At 51.5% G+C, this 12,756-nt stretch overlaps 7 protein-coding genes across 7 annotated transcripts; 1 reads left to right on the top strand and 6 right to left on the bottom strand.

Moving 5' to 3' along the window:
• Positions 1-1,114: 1,114 nt before the first annotated feature.
• Positions 1,115-1,870, top strand: A1O9_00898 (uncharacterized protein; the record flags this gene model as incomplete). The annotated part of the gene is made up of 1 exon (XM_013410060.1): positions 1,115-1,870. The coding sequence occupies one exon, from the start codon at positions 1,115-1,117 to the stop codon at positions 1,868-1,870; it is 756 nt and encodes a 251-aa protein (XP_013265514.1).
• A 209-nt stretch (positions 1,871-2,079) lies between these two features.
• A1O9_00897 (uncharacterized protein) lies at positions 2,080-2,880 on the bottom strand (the record flags this gene model as incomplete). The annotated part of the gene is made up of 2 exons (XM_013410059.1): positions 2,080-2,400; positions 2,458-2,880. 2 exons carry the CDS (start codon positions 2,878-2,880, stop codon positions 2,080-2,082), a joined length of 744 nt encoding a protein of 247 aa, XP_013265513.1.
• A 1,268-nt stretch (positions 2,881-4,148) lies between these two features.
• A1O9_00896 (uncharacterized protein) lies at positions 4,149-5,630 on the bottom strand (the record flags this gene model as incomplete). Its single annotated transcript, XM_013410058.1, has 1 exon — positions 4,149-5,630. The coding sequence occupies one exon, from the start codon at positions 5,628-5,630 to the stop codon at positions 4,149-4,151; it is 1,482 nt and encodes a 493-aa protein (XP_013265512.1).
• A 1,156-nt stretch (positions 5,631-6,786) lies between these two features.
• A1O9_00895 (esterase/lipase) lies at positions 6,787-7,648 on the bottom strand (the record flags this gene model as incomplete). Its single annotated transcript, XM_013410057.1, has 2 exons — positions 6,787-7,017; positions 7,124-7,648. 2 exons carry the CDS (start codon positions 7,646-7,648, stop codon positions 6,787-6,789), a joined length of 756 nt encoding a protein of 251 aa, XP_013265511.1.
• Positions 7,649-8,139: 491 nt separating this feature from the next.
• On the bottom strand, positions 8,140-9,021 carry A1O9_00894 (uncharacterized protein; the record flags this gene model as incomplete). The annotated part of the gene is made up of 1 exon (XM_013410056.1): positions 8,140-9,021. One exon carries the CDS (start codon positions 9,019-9,021, stop codon positions 8,140-8,142), a length of 882 nt encoding a protein of 293 aa, XP_013265510.1.
• A 1,072-nt stretch (positions 9,022-10,093) lies between these two features.
• Positions 10,094-11,656, bottom strand: A1O9_00893 (uncharacterized protein; the record flags this gene model as incomplete). Its single annotated transcript, XM_013410055.1, has 4 exons — positions 10,094-10,922; positions 10,983-11,244; positions 11,304-11,438; positions 11,488-11,656. 4 exons carry the CDS (start codon positions 11,654-11,656, stop codon positions 10,094-10,096), a joined length of 1,395 nt encoding a protein of 464 aa, XP_013265509.1.
• A 3-nt stretch (positions 11,657-11,659) lies between these two features.
• Positions 11,660-12,013, bottom strand: A1O9_00892 (uncharacterized protein; the record flags this gene model as incomplete). Its single annotated transcript, XM_013410054.1, has 1 exon — positions 11,660-12,013. The coding sequence occupies one exon, from the start codon at positions 12,011-12,013 to the stop codon at positions 11,660-11,662; it is 354 nt and encodes a 117-aa protein (XP_013265508.1).
• Between the last annotated feature and the right edge of the window lie 743 nt (positions 12,014-12,756).

Here is a 12,756-nt window from a genome sequence, read left to right as displayed (position 1 = left end):
TCATATCGGCGCAAATTGAAAGCAATACATCGCGAGCGTCGCAGGGTTCTGACCATGGAGGAGGAGCGTCAGCCATTGGTGCCTGCAGAGTCTGAAACGATGGGGAATGGATTCATTTTCGCCCAGTTACACAGGGATGTCACCGAGATCAACAAGACTGCATAAGAGGCAAATGGCATGACGTCTTGTGGCACGACGGGAGAAGAAGACCCAGGGCGGCGGAAGGGATGGAAGCGAAGACATCTAGCCTAAGTAAAGCTTCATGCTGTGCTACGCTATGTGGTGTCGGGCTAGAAATGCTTCTCAGAATAGTGTGCACCAATAGCTTGGGCGTTTCGCATGTCGATCCGCGCCCAGCGAAGGGGGACTGACTGGATGAGCAAGTTGGAAAGCTCTTTCGCATGCAGATGGCGAGGCCACGAAGTTGCGATTTCTAGGTAGCACTGCAACTCTCAACGAGTTTTCGTCGATCTGGATCGACAATCCATGCGAAAAGCATGAATCAAACTCGAGGACAGAATAGTCAATACAGTTCACGAAACAAACCCGAGCCCTTCCCTCCTGGGATAACCGCCCCCATCGAACAATAATACAGACCCCGTGCCGTGATCCCATCACGTCTTGCTCACCGTTTACAGCTAGATGTAGAATAGAAATGATCCTGAAGAGGAGGTCTTCTACTTCGTAAGGCTTCAGAATTGCGATATCAAGGAAAGCGCATCAACCATGGCAGATGCTACATTGTAGCCTGCTTTGAAGTTGGATGCTTATCGCACACTTGGCGTCATCCACGCGGCCTATTTTTAGGGCAAATCACCGAGTATCGCGGCCCGCATGAAACGAGGCCACCCCGAAGGTCAGCCTCGGATCTGCAGGATTGAAAGGCTCAGCCCAGAGGTTCATTATTATATGTCCTTGAGCAATTGACGCAATTGTTGTGCGGACAGAAACATAACACATCGTCTCCATAGCAATAGCCTCGGGATTATATTGAGAGCAGACACCAAAGCCTGTCTGTCTCTCTTTCTCTCCTTTCCTGAACCGACGACGACCCCACCGACCTGGAGTATCCTTTCCCCACTAACGCAATTGTATCTAACGCCCACCAAACAAAATGTCGTCGGTAGATCCCAGTTTACGCCTACCGCGAATACTTTGCATCCACGGCGGGGGCGTCAACTCGGCGATATTCAAAGCTCAGCTGCGGGCATTCCTGAACCACGAGCAGCTGAAGAATCGGTTTCGATTCGTGTTCGTGGACGCACCTTTCTTCTGCGATGAGGGCGTCGGCGTGCACCCAGTGTACTCGGACTGGGGCCCGTTCCGGCGATGGTTCCGCTGGCTGGAGACACACCCTGAGATTGACCCCGGCGCGTGTGCATACGAGCTCGGGTACACGATCGACCGGTGTATGGAGAGCGACGAGGGCACGGGCGACTGGGTCGGCCTGCTGGGGTTCAGCCAGGGCGCAAAGCTAGCGGCGAGTCTGCTATATGAGCAACAGCTCCAGGGTAAAGACGGCCCGTGGCGTTTTGCTGTCATCCTTGCCGGGCGCGCGCCCATGGTTAGTCTTAACGACGAGTCCGAGAAGTTTCCCTGGATGCAGTCCGCCGGCGGGCTGCCCAACGCGGCGGATTTGGATAGTATTTTCGAGCGCCCGGATATGAAATTGAAGATCCCGACGATTCACGTGCACGGGCTTAAGGATGAGGGCCTGCATTTGCATCGGAGGCTCGTCGAGGACTACTGCGCCGCCGGCACAACGACGCTTGTCGAGTGGGATGGGCCGCATCGCATCCCCATCAAGAAGAGTGACGTGGACCGAATTGTCGCAGCCTGGGTCGAGCTTGCAGATGAATATGGCATATGAAGGCAAAACATAATCTTTGAAATCTCCTAGACAATCTCGATTCCAACTAACTTCTATGCCGCTACGCCTTTTTCCACACCACCAGCGATTACAACGGCGATAAACAAAAACATTACTCATCATGAGCACAAGAATTGAACATCCCTGACTGTCTTCCATCAAACGCCAACGGCATACATGACCACAAAAGCCTCTTCTCGGGCCGGCCGCTATGCTAGTTGTCCTCTGACAACACCTGGGACATACTTGACGGTGTGAGCGTCGGTGAAGAAACCCGCCGGGTTGGCTTCGATTTGCTTGAGGCTGAATCCGGCACCGGTGTCAATTCCGTTTGCCAGGATACCGGTGGTGAATGGGCCAGTCAAACATCCGACGGAGCGACGAATCACCGTGGGATCGTCGCTGATTGGAAGAGGGTTGGGAAGCGCGATGCGTGGGGGGCCGGTGGCGCCTTTGACGCCCTGGTGGATGTGAGTCGCTGTTTTGGCAGCAGATTGGTAGTCTCCGGTCACTCCTCCAAGGGTGATGTTCTGATACCGATGTCAGCCTTTGGGTGTGTCCTCGGCATTTGGAGTGTTTGTACTCACGTAGCAGATGACCTCCAAGTCACTGTTGATACCGTAATTGTAAATTCCGATGGCTCCAGGCTCCCCAGGGGCAGCGACAGTGCCATTGATGACTTGATCAGGGGTTGCAATCACTGCGTATGTTGAAGTGAAGTAAAAGGGGAAGGCTGGGCCCTTTCCACCAACAGATCCCCCATTGCCAGCAGGCTTGGGGGACTCATCGGGCGTTGTGTTTCCGGCCGGTGTTGCGTTGTCAGCAGGCTTCGAGTTGCCTGCCTCTGGCGCGGGGGTTGGTGCTGGAACCGTGACAGTAACAGTCGTGAAGGTGGTTGCTGGGCGTCGGTGGAACCATCCGCCAAAACCTTGTGGTTCAGCAATCGGATTGGCGGCTGCGAGTCCTGCGAGAGACACCGCAACAGTAGCAGCAACAGCGATGGTCTTCATGTTGTTGGAGAAAAGATAAGCCCAAGGAAGAAAATATTAAAAATGAGTGACTTAGCCCGGGATTGTAAGGAATGACTGAGGCTGGAAGGAGCGTTTGATTGAGGTCTAAGGCTGAGGTCGGATAAGACATCAATACCGAGCAGGTCAACAAACATCTTATATATACGAAGTACCTACGGGATCAGGCGCTGATGGACCTCTCTTAATTCCAAGTATTGAGGACACGTCTTGCTGGCCTGTCAACAGTGCAGGAAACAATGACATTCGACATCTAATATCCTACCAATGTACACAGCCCGGGAATACCGAGCTGTCTGAGACACGGTAGAGCGGTTTAAGATTGCAATGCGGCCAATTGCGTCGAAAAGATTAGGCAGTACAAGACTTCATTTTTGTTGTGCTCAGAGTCGAGCATTCCCCGGAGACATTTTTGACATCCGTCGTAAGGCTGGGCGATAGGGAGGCGTTTGCAGGATAAGTATGCAAGATTCAGATCCAAGCCCTCGATCCCCGTGCCCGACGACTTCCCGGACATCAAAGCGCGCCTCGTTGGCGTCATGGGCACATTGACGGTCTCGGCATCGCATCAGGCCAAGGTGAGATCTAAAAGGATCGCAGATGGCACGTCTGGCTCCCCAGATTCGCGAAGAATGAAAACATGTCTAATCTCTTAGCACTTCTGACTTCTGACGGAAGGAGTAATTAGTTTTCTTACAGTAGGCTTCCCAGTTAAGCCAAGCCACCGGGATCAGACGGGGAAAGCAATGATTGACGGCCGATCTAATTATGATCGATCATCTTGCATGCCAAGTCCGATTCTGAGATCGGACGTGGGGATGGATACGAAATGTGAGTTTAAGATTGAGCTCACAAATGGGGATGGAGATTTGGATCCCTCTCCATCCCCAAAGTCGGGTATGTAGACCCCCCACTGGCATTTCGTGTTGGTACGATCGAGTGAAATGATAGCACGACAGTCTGCTGTCAGATCCAGCACAGGTATATTGACAACAGAATGGCTTTGCACAACCTGATTTCGTTGAAATGCGTGAAAAGATCTTGCATGAGTTCAATCCCAAATTCGGCCCAGGGAAAGTGGTACCCTATATCACACGTGGGAGCTTGTAGGTCGATCTTCAAGCTACTAGACACATATACTGTTCCTTTCAACGGCGAGACGGTAAAACAGGCGGGAGTAATCAAGGCTGCAGCAACAAAAACGGATCCAGCATTGATCAGATCAATTCATTCCCCTTGACCTTGGCAGACTAAAAGAATGCTATTGTGCGAATCTCCACACTCTCTCGGGCAGGCGCGTCGGGTGCTGAGGTAGGATCATCGAAAGCACTATGACCAACAAAGCGAGCACGGCCGTCTGTTTCTGATTCAAAGGTCTTCAAGATGATGACTTGCTCCGGAGTCATTTGGGGGAAATACCACCATTTATGATTCGGAGAATGCCGCATCACATAGTTCTCGCCCACGCGGTCGCGATAATTCAAGTACAGCTTGAAGAAATCGTCGGATGGCGATGTGCTGACATCACACATTGCAAGTGGCCTCTCCTCGACGACACGATAAATGGGTTTCCAGACATTAAGGAAGGCCACGCGCCGAGTCAATAGTTCGTCTGCCTCATCTGCCAACAGCTGCTTCACTCGAATTGGCCCAGACTCTGCCGTGTAGTCGCAGTGGACCAGCATCACTGGAGCCCTTTGGGAAGTGTTGGTCTCCTGTGTCAACTTCTTCTTCTCATTAGCCTTGGTGCGAATAGTATGGTCAAAAACAAGGACGCGCTTGGCGCCCGTGGTCTTTTTAATGAAGTCGACAATCTCTGGGTAGAAGTTTTCCTTGACAGATTCTTCATCCTCCCAATCCTGGTAATCAGTTTTGAACGATTTAACCGAGAACCCCTCTTTGTCGATGGAGAATGAATCCGCCCGATACCATCCATCATGTACCGCCATCTCGTGCGCATCATCGCCAGGCTCGTGAATGTCCTTGGCCGCCTCGGAGTCATAGAAGTACAGTTCCGTACGTTTTTCAACGTCCTTCGTGTAGTTGAAGTTAGCTTTGACATCTTTACGGGCAGCAGCGGTGCCATTTGAGGCGACCCTACCTGGCAGCAAGGCCTTGTCGACTGCCCCCTGGGTTTTCTGCCAGCAAGGTAACTTCTCAATTTCTCCCAACCATTTTTTGAGGTTTGGATGGTTGTCAAGTGGGAGTTTCTGTGCTTCATGAAGGTGCATAGGAGCCGCCATAGAAATGTCGGCAATCGTGAGGTTATCGCCGGCAAGCCATTTTGTCTTTGCCAACTGATCATCGAGGATTCCAGCAAGCCGATGGAAGTTCGGTGCTTCGTGGTCAATGACAGCTTGGTCAGGCTCTGCCTTCAGCAGTGGTTTCACCACGTATTCGACAAGGTAGATGTAGCAGCTGGGAAACCACTTTGATGCCTCCCAAAATAGCCAGCGATTGACATTACATCGATCCTTGGGTTCCTTGGGGTATGCGGAACCAGCATCGTCCGCGATGTATTGCAGGATAGCATTTGATTCGGTGATCTGCAGGTCACCGTCAACGGCTGATGGAACAGTGGCGTTTGGGTTGATCTTCATGTACTCGGGGCTCTTTTGCTGGCTGGTGAAGTAGTCGATGTGGTTGAAATTGTACTTCGTGCCGATGAGGTCGAGCCCAGCCAGTACCTTGCGGCAGTTGACCGTGCATGGGTCGGCATATACCTCGAGCATCTTCGCTAGATTGTCACCGACCGAATGATGACTGAAATTTGATCGTGTGGCGGGTGAGGAAGCTAACGCGTGGCTGAATCAGTGCTGTGGGCGCCTTCAAACTTGCATGAACAGAACGATCATTGAAACGCAGCATCCCGTCGCAGATATACCCCTCCACAATGACTCGACCCCGCGTTTGCGCCATGGTAGCTACCCTTGGGCTCTGACTCGGCGTTCGAAGTGATGGCAAAACTTTATCGGCAGCAAATCCAGATCTCAGGATCTCGACCCCAGACTTGCGCAATTTAGCTTCTGCCTCCTAGGACCCTGGGAATCCTTAGGATAATGAGGGGCAGCAGGGGTCTGGTGGGCTTGATCTTCGTGTTAGCCCATTCAATCTTCCTGCGTCATGTTTTTCATAATGGATAGAGTAAACTTGTATTCCATCAATAGTTCGGTATAGAAAACATGCAGAGGCGTCCGCGCGCCTAATCTGAAGCCAACGAAGCCGGGTAGTCAAAAGCCAGCACAACGTCGCGATCCGTTTGACCGTTGGCACTTAGGTAAGCGACTAGCTGGTTTGGTTAGTTGGTGTCAATGCCCCGCAGTTGACCTCGGTTGTGACTGGGAAATACACCTTCAGCAGGAGGAGGAGGAGGGGGAGGGAAGGAGGAGCGAACTGCCTTGACTAAGTTGGATCTAAGGAGACCTTTCATACCTTCATCGCAGATTAGATGCCTCTTTAGTTCAGGAGGAAGTATAGAGTTGAGATCGACTTGATCGCACAGTCGCCGGGAGACCGAACAGTGACGTCATTTTTTGTCTCCCACTATCGGCCAGCTACAAGGTCCGCTGATATATTCGGAACTCTATGTAGACCACTTGTAGAGTTAGGTCCCTAATTGAAGCTAGAATCATCGGCCGGGAAGTACGCGGATATCGAAGCAGGCTTGTCTGAGTGGAAGTCCTACCGGACAGTTAACACACCTGAGTACGGAAGGTTTAGGATCAAGACACTTTTCAAAGAGCATTACGATTGGTATCATTGATATTCCATTACAGCAATACGGAATTACCTGACTAGACGAGAGAATGACTCCGGCAGTTCCTCCCATCGGATCAGTTAGACTGGTCAACATCGCCCTGCAACTACCGTGTTTCATCACCCAGGAACTCAGTCTACCTGCAAGAACCGCTTCATCCAATACACCGCGGCCTCCTTGCCTTTCACCATGGCCTCAAGCTCTCCCGGCTTCTTGTCGTTACCGCGAACGAAGCAAGCATGCTCCACGCCTGGGTAGTGCTGGTAGTCGAAAGTCAAATTTGATTTCAAGAGCGTCTCGAAGGTGTGGCTCTTTAGCTCGGCGGTGTACATGAAGTCGATCTCTGGAGCGAGCATTTGCACCTACGTAGAAGAACCAGGCTTGTCAGTATATTGCTGACATGTAGTATGTTTGGCCAAGTCGAATAAGCTTGGACGAGCCCAGACAACAAGAATGGAGGCGACTCACCGGCACGGCGACCTCGTCAATATCCTTCTTGATCAACAGGGAAGGATGACCCGCAGAGATGCAGTCAACTAGCGGAGGCTGATGCTCCTTTGCGCCCAACCGATAGACGGCCCATCCACCATAGCAGAACCCTATGGCGCCGACCTTCTTGTACTTGGCTCTCAGGGCCTTTGCGAATGCAAAGATCTCATTCTCCCGAGCCTCGCGACCGTTTCTTTGCAGAAAGCCGGGGAGATCGCACTTGTCGAACTCCTCGTTCACGAGCAGATCGGCAGGAATGACTTCGCCGCCAAAGAAGTCCGGTGCGTAGACGGTCACGCCGGCTTCACGGGCGTAGTGGTCTGCAAGGAGCCGGATGTTATTGAACGTCCAGCCGAAGAGATCGGCAATAAGCAGGACAGCAGCGTCAGTAGTTTCATCGCCCGCGATGTATGTGTCGTTATCAACACCTGCGACGCGCCCTGTCTTCCCGGTCGGTGTGCCGTTCCACTCAAATCCTTTTAGACAGCACGATGCGATGGACATCTTGGAGGACTTTCGCGTTGTCAGGTATTCAGAAAAGAGAGGCAGGCCAAATGTCGCTTGAAAGAGTTGTGACTCACTTCTTTTACTCGCTAGCTTCTCAGCTTATCAACTTCCACGCCCCTATGTCAACTTCGGCCCGAGACGCCCCGGAACATTATGTTTCTGCTATCAAGGAGTTTGCCGATGCAGGCAGAAGCGTCAAGCAAGAACCGACAGCCGGCACAAAAGTGCTCGTTGATTGGCTAGTTAGTAAGCAGGAATTCAACCGCTTGAACATTAAAGGCTACGAATAGTATTACAGCTCTGACCTGGCTATGCTTCCTTTCGCTAGAAAGTATACAAGCTTCACGGATGGAAGCGGAGGAATCCTCCTTCGTCACTTCTGGTGGATATATTGAGAGCTTACAAACATGTACCCCATGTTCACCACTGACAAGAAACTACGGAGGGTCCATGGATGCCTCTATCGATGCATTTCACCATATTTCAGCTCACGTCAGACTGATATCGACCACACAAACCGCCTTGCCCTTCAGGTTGCCTGCTCTGGCCAACTCAACCATCTTCGGGACTTCCTGCAAACCGTAGAAAATCTGTGTTTCTGCCCTGATATTATGTTTGGCCACGACCTGCAGCATCTCCTGGCTAAGCTTCCTGCCACCGAACATGGTCCCTTTGATGGTGACGTCTCGCAGCACAATATCTTGGAAAGGCACGCAGACTTCGACAGGCTGAGCTGCTTGAATCACAGTACCATGGGTGCGGGTTATTGCGGCTGAGAGCGCTGCTGAGGTAGGATGATCCGAGACGTTGACAACTGCCTCGACACCCTGGCCGTTCGTGAGGGCTTGTACCTTTTGGACAATCTCGGCTTTGCCCTCCCGCGCGTCAAGCACATGCTCGGCACCAAACTTTCGACAGATTTCTAGGCCTTCATCTCGTGCGTCAATGGCAATCACCCGTATTCCTCGTGCTTTTGCAAATTGAATGCCCATATGCCCCAGCCCGCCTCCAGCGCCAACGATGGCAAGTACGCCTGCTTCCTTGACTTCGCTGGTGAGGACCGCACGGTAAACAGTAACTCCAGCGCATGCTAGTGGTGCTGCAGTGGTGAACGGCACCGAGTCCGGAATGTGACTGCTCTCCTTCGAGTCAGCCACGTGGAACTCCGCAAATGCACCATCAGACATGATTCCGGCGGCACCTTCTGACTGAAAGCAGTACTGGTTCCAGTCTTCGCCGTTGGGCGGGTTGCAGTTGATGCATCTCCCACAGGCGTGTAGCTTGATGCCTGTCATGACGCGGTCGCCAACCTTGAAACCTGACACTTGACTCCCTACTGCAACGACAACGCCGGTACCCTCGTGAGACATCGTGATTGGTAGTTTCGTATGAAAGACCCCATCGAGTACCATGAGATCAGTGTGACACAAAGAGGCGACTGCGGTTCTCAGGAGGAGATCTTGTTCCGCCAACTCTGGCAATGGAACGGGGATTCGATGAACCTTTGGGGGTTTGGAGGACTACCCAGATATACGACAATAATTAGTCTCGAGTCCTAGAACAAAGGCCGAGGGGCCATTTCCAGATCCTATGACAACTCTCGGGCTCATACGTGCTCCTGCCAATATACCCTGTAGACCTACCTCGACAGCCTGGGCCGCAAGCATCTCGCTTGGGATCTGGGTGCTTGTGAATGCCATTCTTTACTGTTGATTTAGTTATATTGCTGATTCAAGGTCGTTGGAAATATAACGTTGATGCAAGTAATAACGGCCCATTGACTCCAGGTCTTAGCATGATCGGACATCGTCGAGATTGCTCCTTGAGACAAGAGAGCCTGCATGACAGGTTCATCTCCTCACCCAACCAGTAGGATCAATACTCGGCAGATGGAGCTTCTAGCAGGTGATTTACGTCGGGATCCTTCCCCACATGTGGAGGAAAGGCATCCAGAACTCACCATGGACCCCGCGGAGGATGGAAAGACTTCTCCCTTTAGGGAGAACTTAGTAAAGGTACAAAACAAGCAAAGCAATAACGTTTGCTTCTAAAATCTCTTTGTTTAAATCATGAGCTCGGCTTCGTTGGTTGTCGATCCATCGCCCCCAGAAGCAGGCAGTGTCTTGCTCCCTGAAGACTACTTAGGCAGTGATGGATGTATAAAGCCCCTCTGGACCGACGGCCGTGGATTGCGCCTCCCTTAAGCGTTGAGCAACCCCACCTGCCGCTTCGGCAAGGCTAAAGACCAGGTTGCCAACTACATAACTTGCATCGCGTCCTTGCTAGATCAGTATTTCACACGCCGTTACCATTTGTCAAGTCCAACAGAAAGAATCGACATGGGTGAGTGAATAAATAAAATGTTAGTTATGTACGTGGCCATTAGAGGATTGCACTCCCTGCTCTAAAATTGCAGGCCTACAGGCGAGACGGCGAGGCCGTTTACCTTTGCTTCGTCAACGTCTGCCTCATCGCTCTGGGGGTCACCGCCGCCGGTGCTCCGTTTTCTATCTTAAATGCGAACTCATCAACGCCCGCACCTCCATACTGCAATCCATCCACCGTTGGCCATGTAATGCAGTCTGTCGCCATTGGACCGGTGATGTAGCCTTGGGGGAAAACCTCAATCACCGATCGGAAAGTAAGCTCATTTCCAAACTTGATCATGGGGTATAGACGCAGGGAGAGAGTCGCCGCGGTCGGAATGTTGCGATACGTGCGCAGACTGTTGAGAATGTTAATGCCGTTGTTATACCATTCAGAAACACCAAGACCCGGCCGACTGTCGTCGAGTGTTAATGTGAGGTTGGAGGCCGGGCCATTCCCAGTGGACTCATAAGTCCCTGCGAACTTTGCATCTGCCTCGTCCCTTGCGGCTGCTTCAAAAGCGTTGACAAAAACCTCGGAGAGCATAGAGCCGAGAGTCCATCGCACACTTGAGGCCTTTTTACCAGTGGCTAGGATGTTGAAGCCAAAGTGATGATCCATGTCGAACGTGGTGAGCGTGCCGTAGTAATGCTCAGCGCCCCCGAGGTCACCCGATTTGGCGTAAAGGTCGACCACACGGGTGTTGTTGGCAGCAGATATTCCTGACACAGGGATCTCCTGGCGGTAGATCTCCCAGGGGGCTCCGACAGCATTGCGGAGGTTCGCAGTGTGCGCAAGGGGCTTCATCCATGATCTCGTAACCACAGGTCGCAATAGATCTAAGTTCAGAATGGATTGAGCAATAGCAGTGACATCCGAGAGACTACTGTAGAATCCTCCAGTCCTGTTCTCGTGTTAGCCCCTGAAACGGATTCGGAGTTTGACTAGTTACGGATTGACTTACGGATTTTCGTCTCCAGCATCTACCGTCCACGAGTTGGTCGCAGGGTTACCCGGAATGATGGTATTTTTGTCATTTGGGATCGATAGAGATGTTCTTTTGAGCCCCAGAGGCTTCCCAACGGCATCTGTGAAGGAGTCGAAGAAGCTCTTTCCAGTGATAGACTCGATGGCGTAACCAATGAAGATGTATGCAAAATTGGAATATATAGGCGTGCTGAATGGTGAAGTCACAGCACGTTTGCCAATAATGCCTTGAATGAAGTCTGTGTGTGTATTCACAGTTAGTAAATGTTTGATGTCACGGTGCTCTGGACAAACTGACCCTCGCGTGTGCATTCTATGATTGCAGATTTGTTCGTGAAACCTTGCCCACAGGTTGGCGCTTGGGCTGCAGTAAGAGCAGGGAATCCAAATGCAGTGAGGTTGGCGGCTTCATTCGCGAAATCATAATTTCCATCTAGGTAACAATTAGAATTTACCTCGGTGCATGACAGGATGCGACTTACAATCTCTTCCCAAGCCGGAAAGTTGTCCTGCCAACGACCTGATGGTGACGTCCTCCCACGTTGGCCCATCACCAAGGTTCTCGCTGGTGGCATTTACTAGCTCAGGGACGAACTTGGTGATCGGCTGATCGAGCGAATTCCCGGGCGCTGTCAGAAGAAGCGTATACATAGATCACAACTTCGAGAGACTGCCGACTCGATAGATGGTCTGGTTGTTGAGAAGACCTGCCGCTAAAGAACCATTGAGTCCTGGTGCCGCATAATGGTATTCAAAGAGGGTGTGGTTTGCTGAGAAAACATTGATTGAAAATGAGGTAGTTTGATTGTCGAGGAGCCCGGCACCAAGCGCCTCTTTGAGGAGATCGGGGAATGAATCTGCAGCAGCTTGAATAGCTTTAGAAGCGATGGGATCCGTAGGCGCTGGAAATACTGGTCCGAGCAAGGGGCAGTTGTTTGACTTCTGGGCGGGCTGAATTTGAGCAAGACATAAAGATAGCAATGAGTAAAGGATTAGTAGTCGCCCCATGATGTTTATTATGCAGAGCGGTGGTTTGAAGTGAATGTACAAGTAGAAGCGTGTGCAAATGATTGAGATCTGTAGCTGGCTTTGAGAAGGCTCACCAGGAAGTTATATAACTCGCAGCGACCAGCTTCAACCCGGTAATTCTATATACCAGGAAGGCTTTGCCTCAAAGAAGATTAGCTATAGATGCGGCCTGATTCCCTTGACTTCGGATCCATCTTCCTAGATTAGGCCCCGTCTGTGAGCCCTTCATTCTTAAGATCGTCGTGGCAAGCGGCGTAGGGTCGTGCGCATCCTCGACACAATGCCATGAAGGAGTTATCATTGGCCTGCTCGGACAGCTAGAAAGGTTCGTTACCGAATCCGGAATAGCAAAGCCTCGTCGGGAGGGGCTTGGAGGTAAAACGATTCCGAGGCTGGCGAGGGGCGGAGTAGCTGTCGGTCCTGTCTGACAGAGCAGAACGAACATACTCCCGCAGGTACATACATAAATTGCACTGTCTGACCAGTTTAGCCGCAGCTCTATTCTCAGCCCCCCAACTGTACTCCAAATCTTGACCACGTTAACGGATTTAGCTTCTGGTATTGCCTACCAAAATAGTAGTGTTGCGACTCTGCGAACAGTACTCTGTATGAATCTCCACAGCGAGCGATTGTCACATTTGCCGACCTTTTAAGCTCTTGTGTCGTAAATTCAAAGACCCTCGAGCTTGCTCAACGTGTTGAAGACTCCGTAAGCGATCTTG

This window comes from Exophiala aquamarina (assembly GCF_000709125.1).
Source record: "Exophiala aquamarina CBS 119918 chromosome Unknown aczIA-supercont1.1, whole genome shotgun sequence".
Classification (NCBI taxonomy): domain Eukaryota; kingdom Fungi; phylum Ascomycota; class Eurotiomycetes; order Chaetothyriales; family Herpotrichiellaceae; genus Exophiala; species Exophiala aquamarina.
Note: the sequence above shows the minus strand (reverse complement) of the source record. Positions and strands in the feature narration are given on the sequence as shown.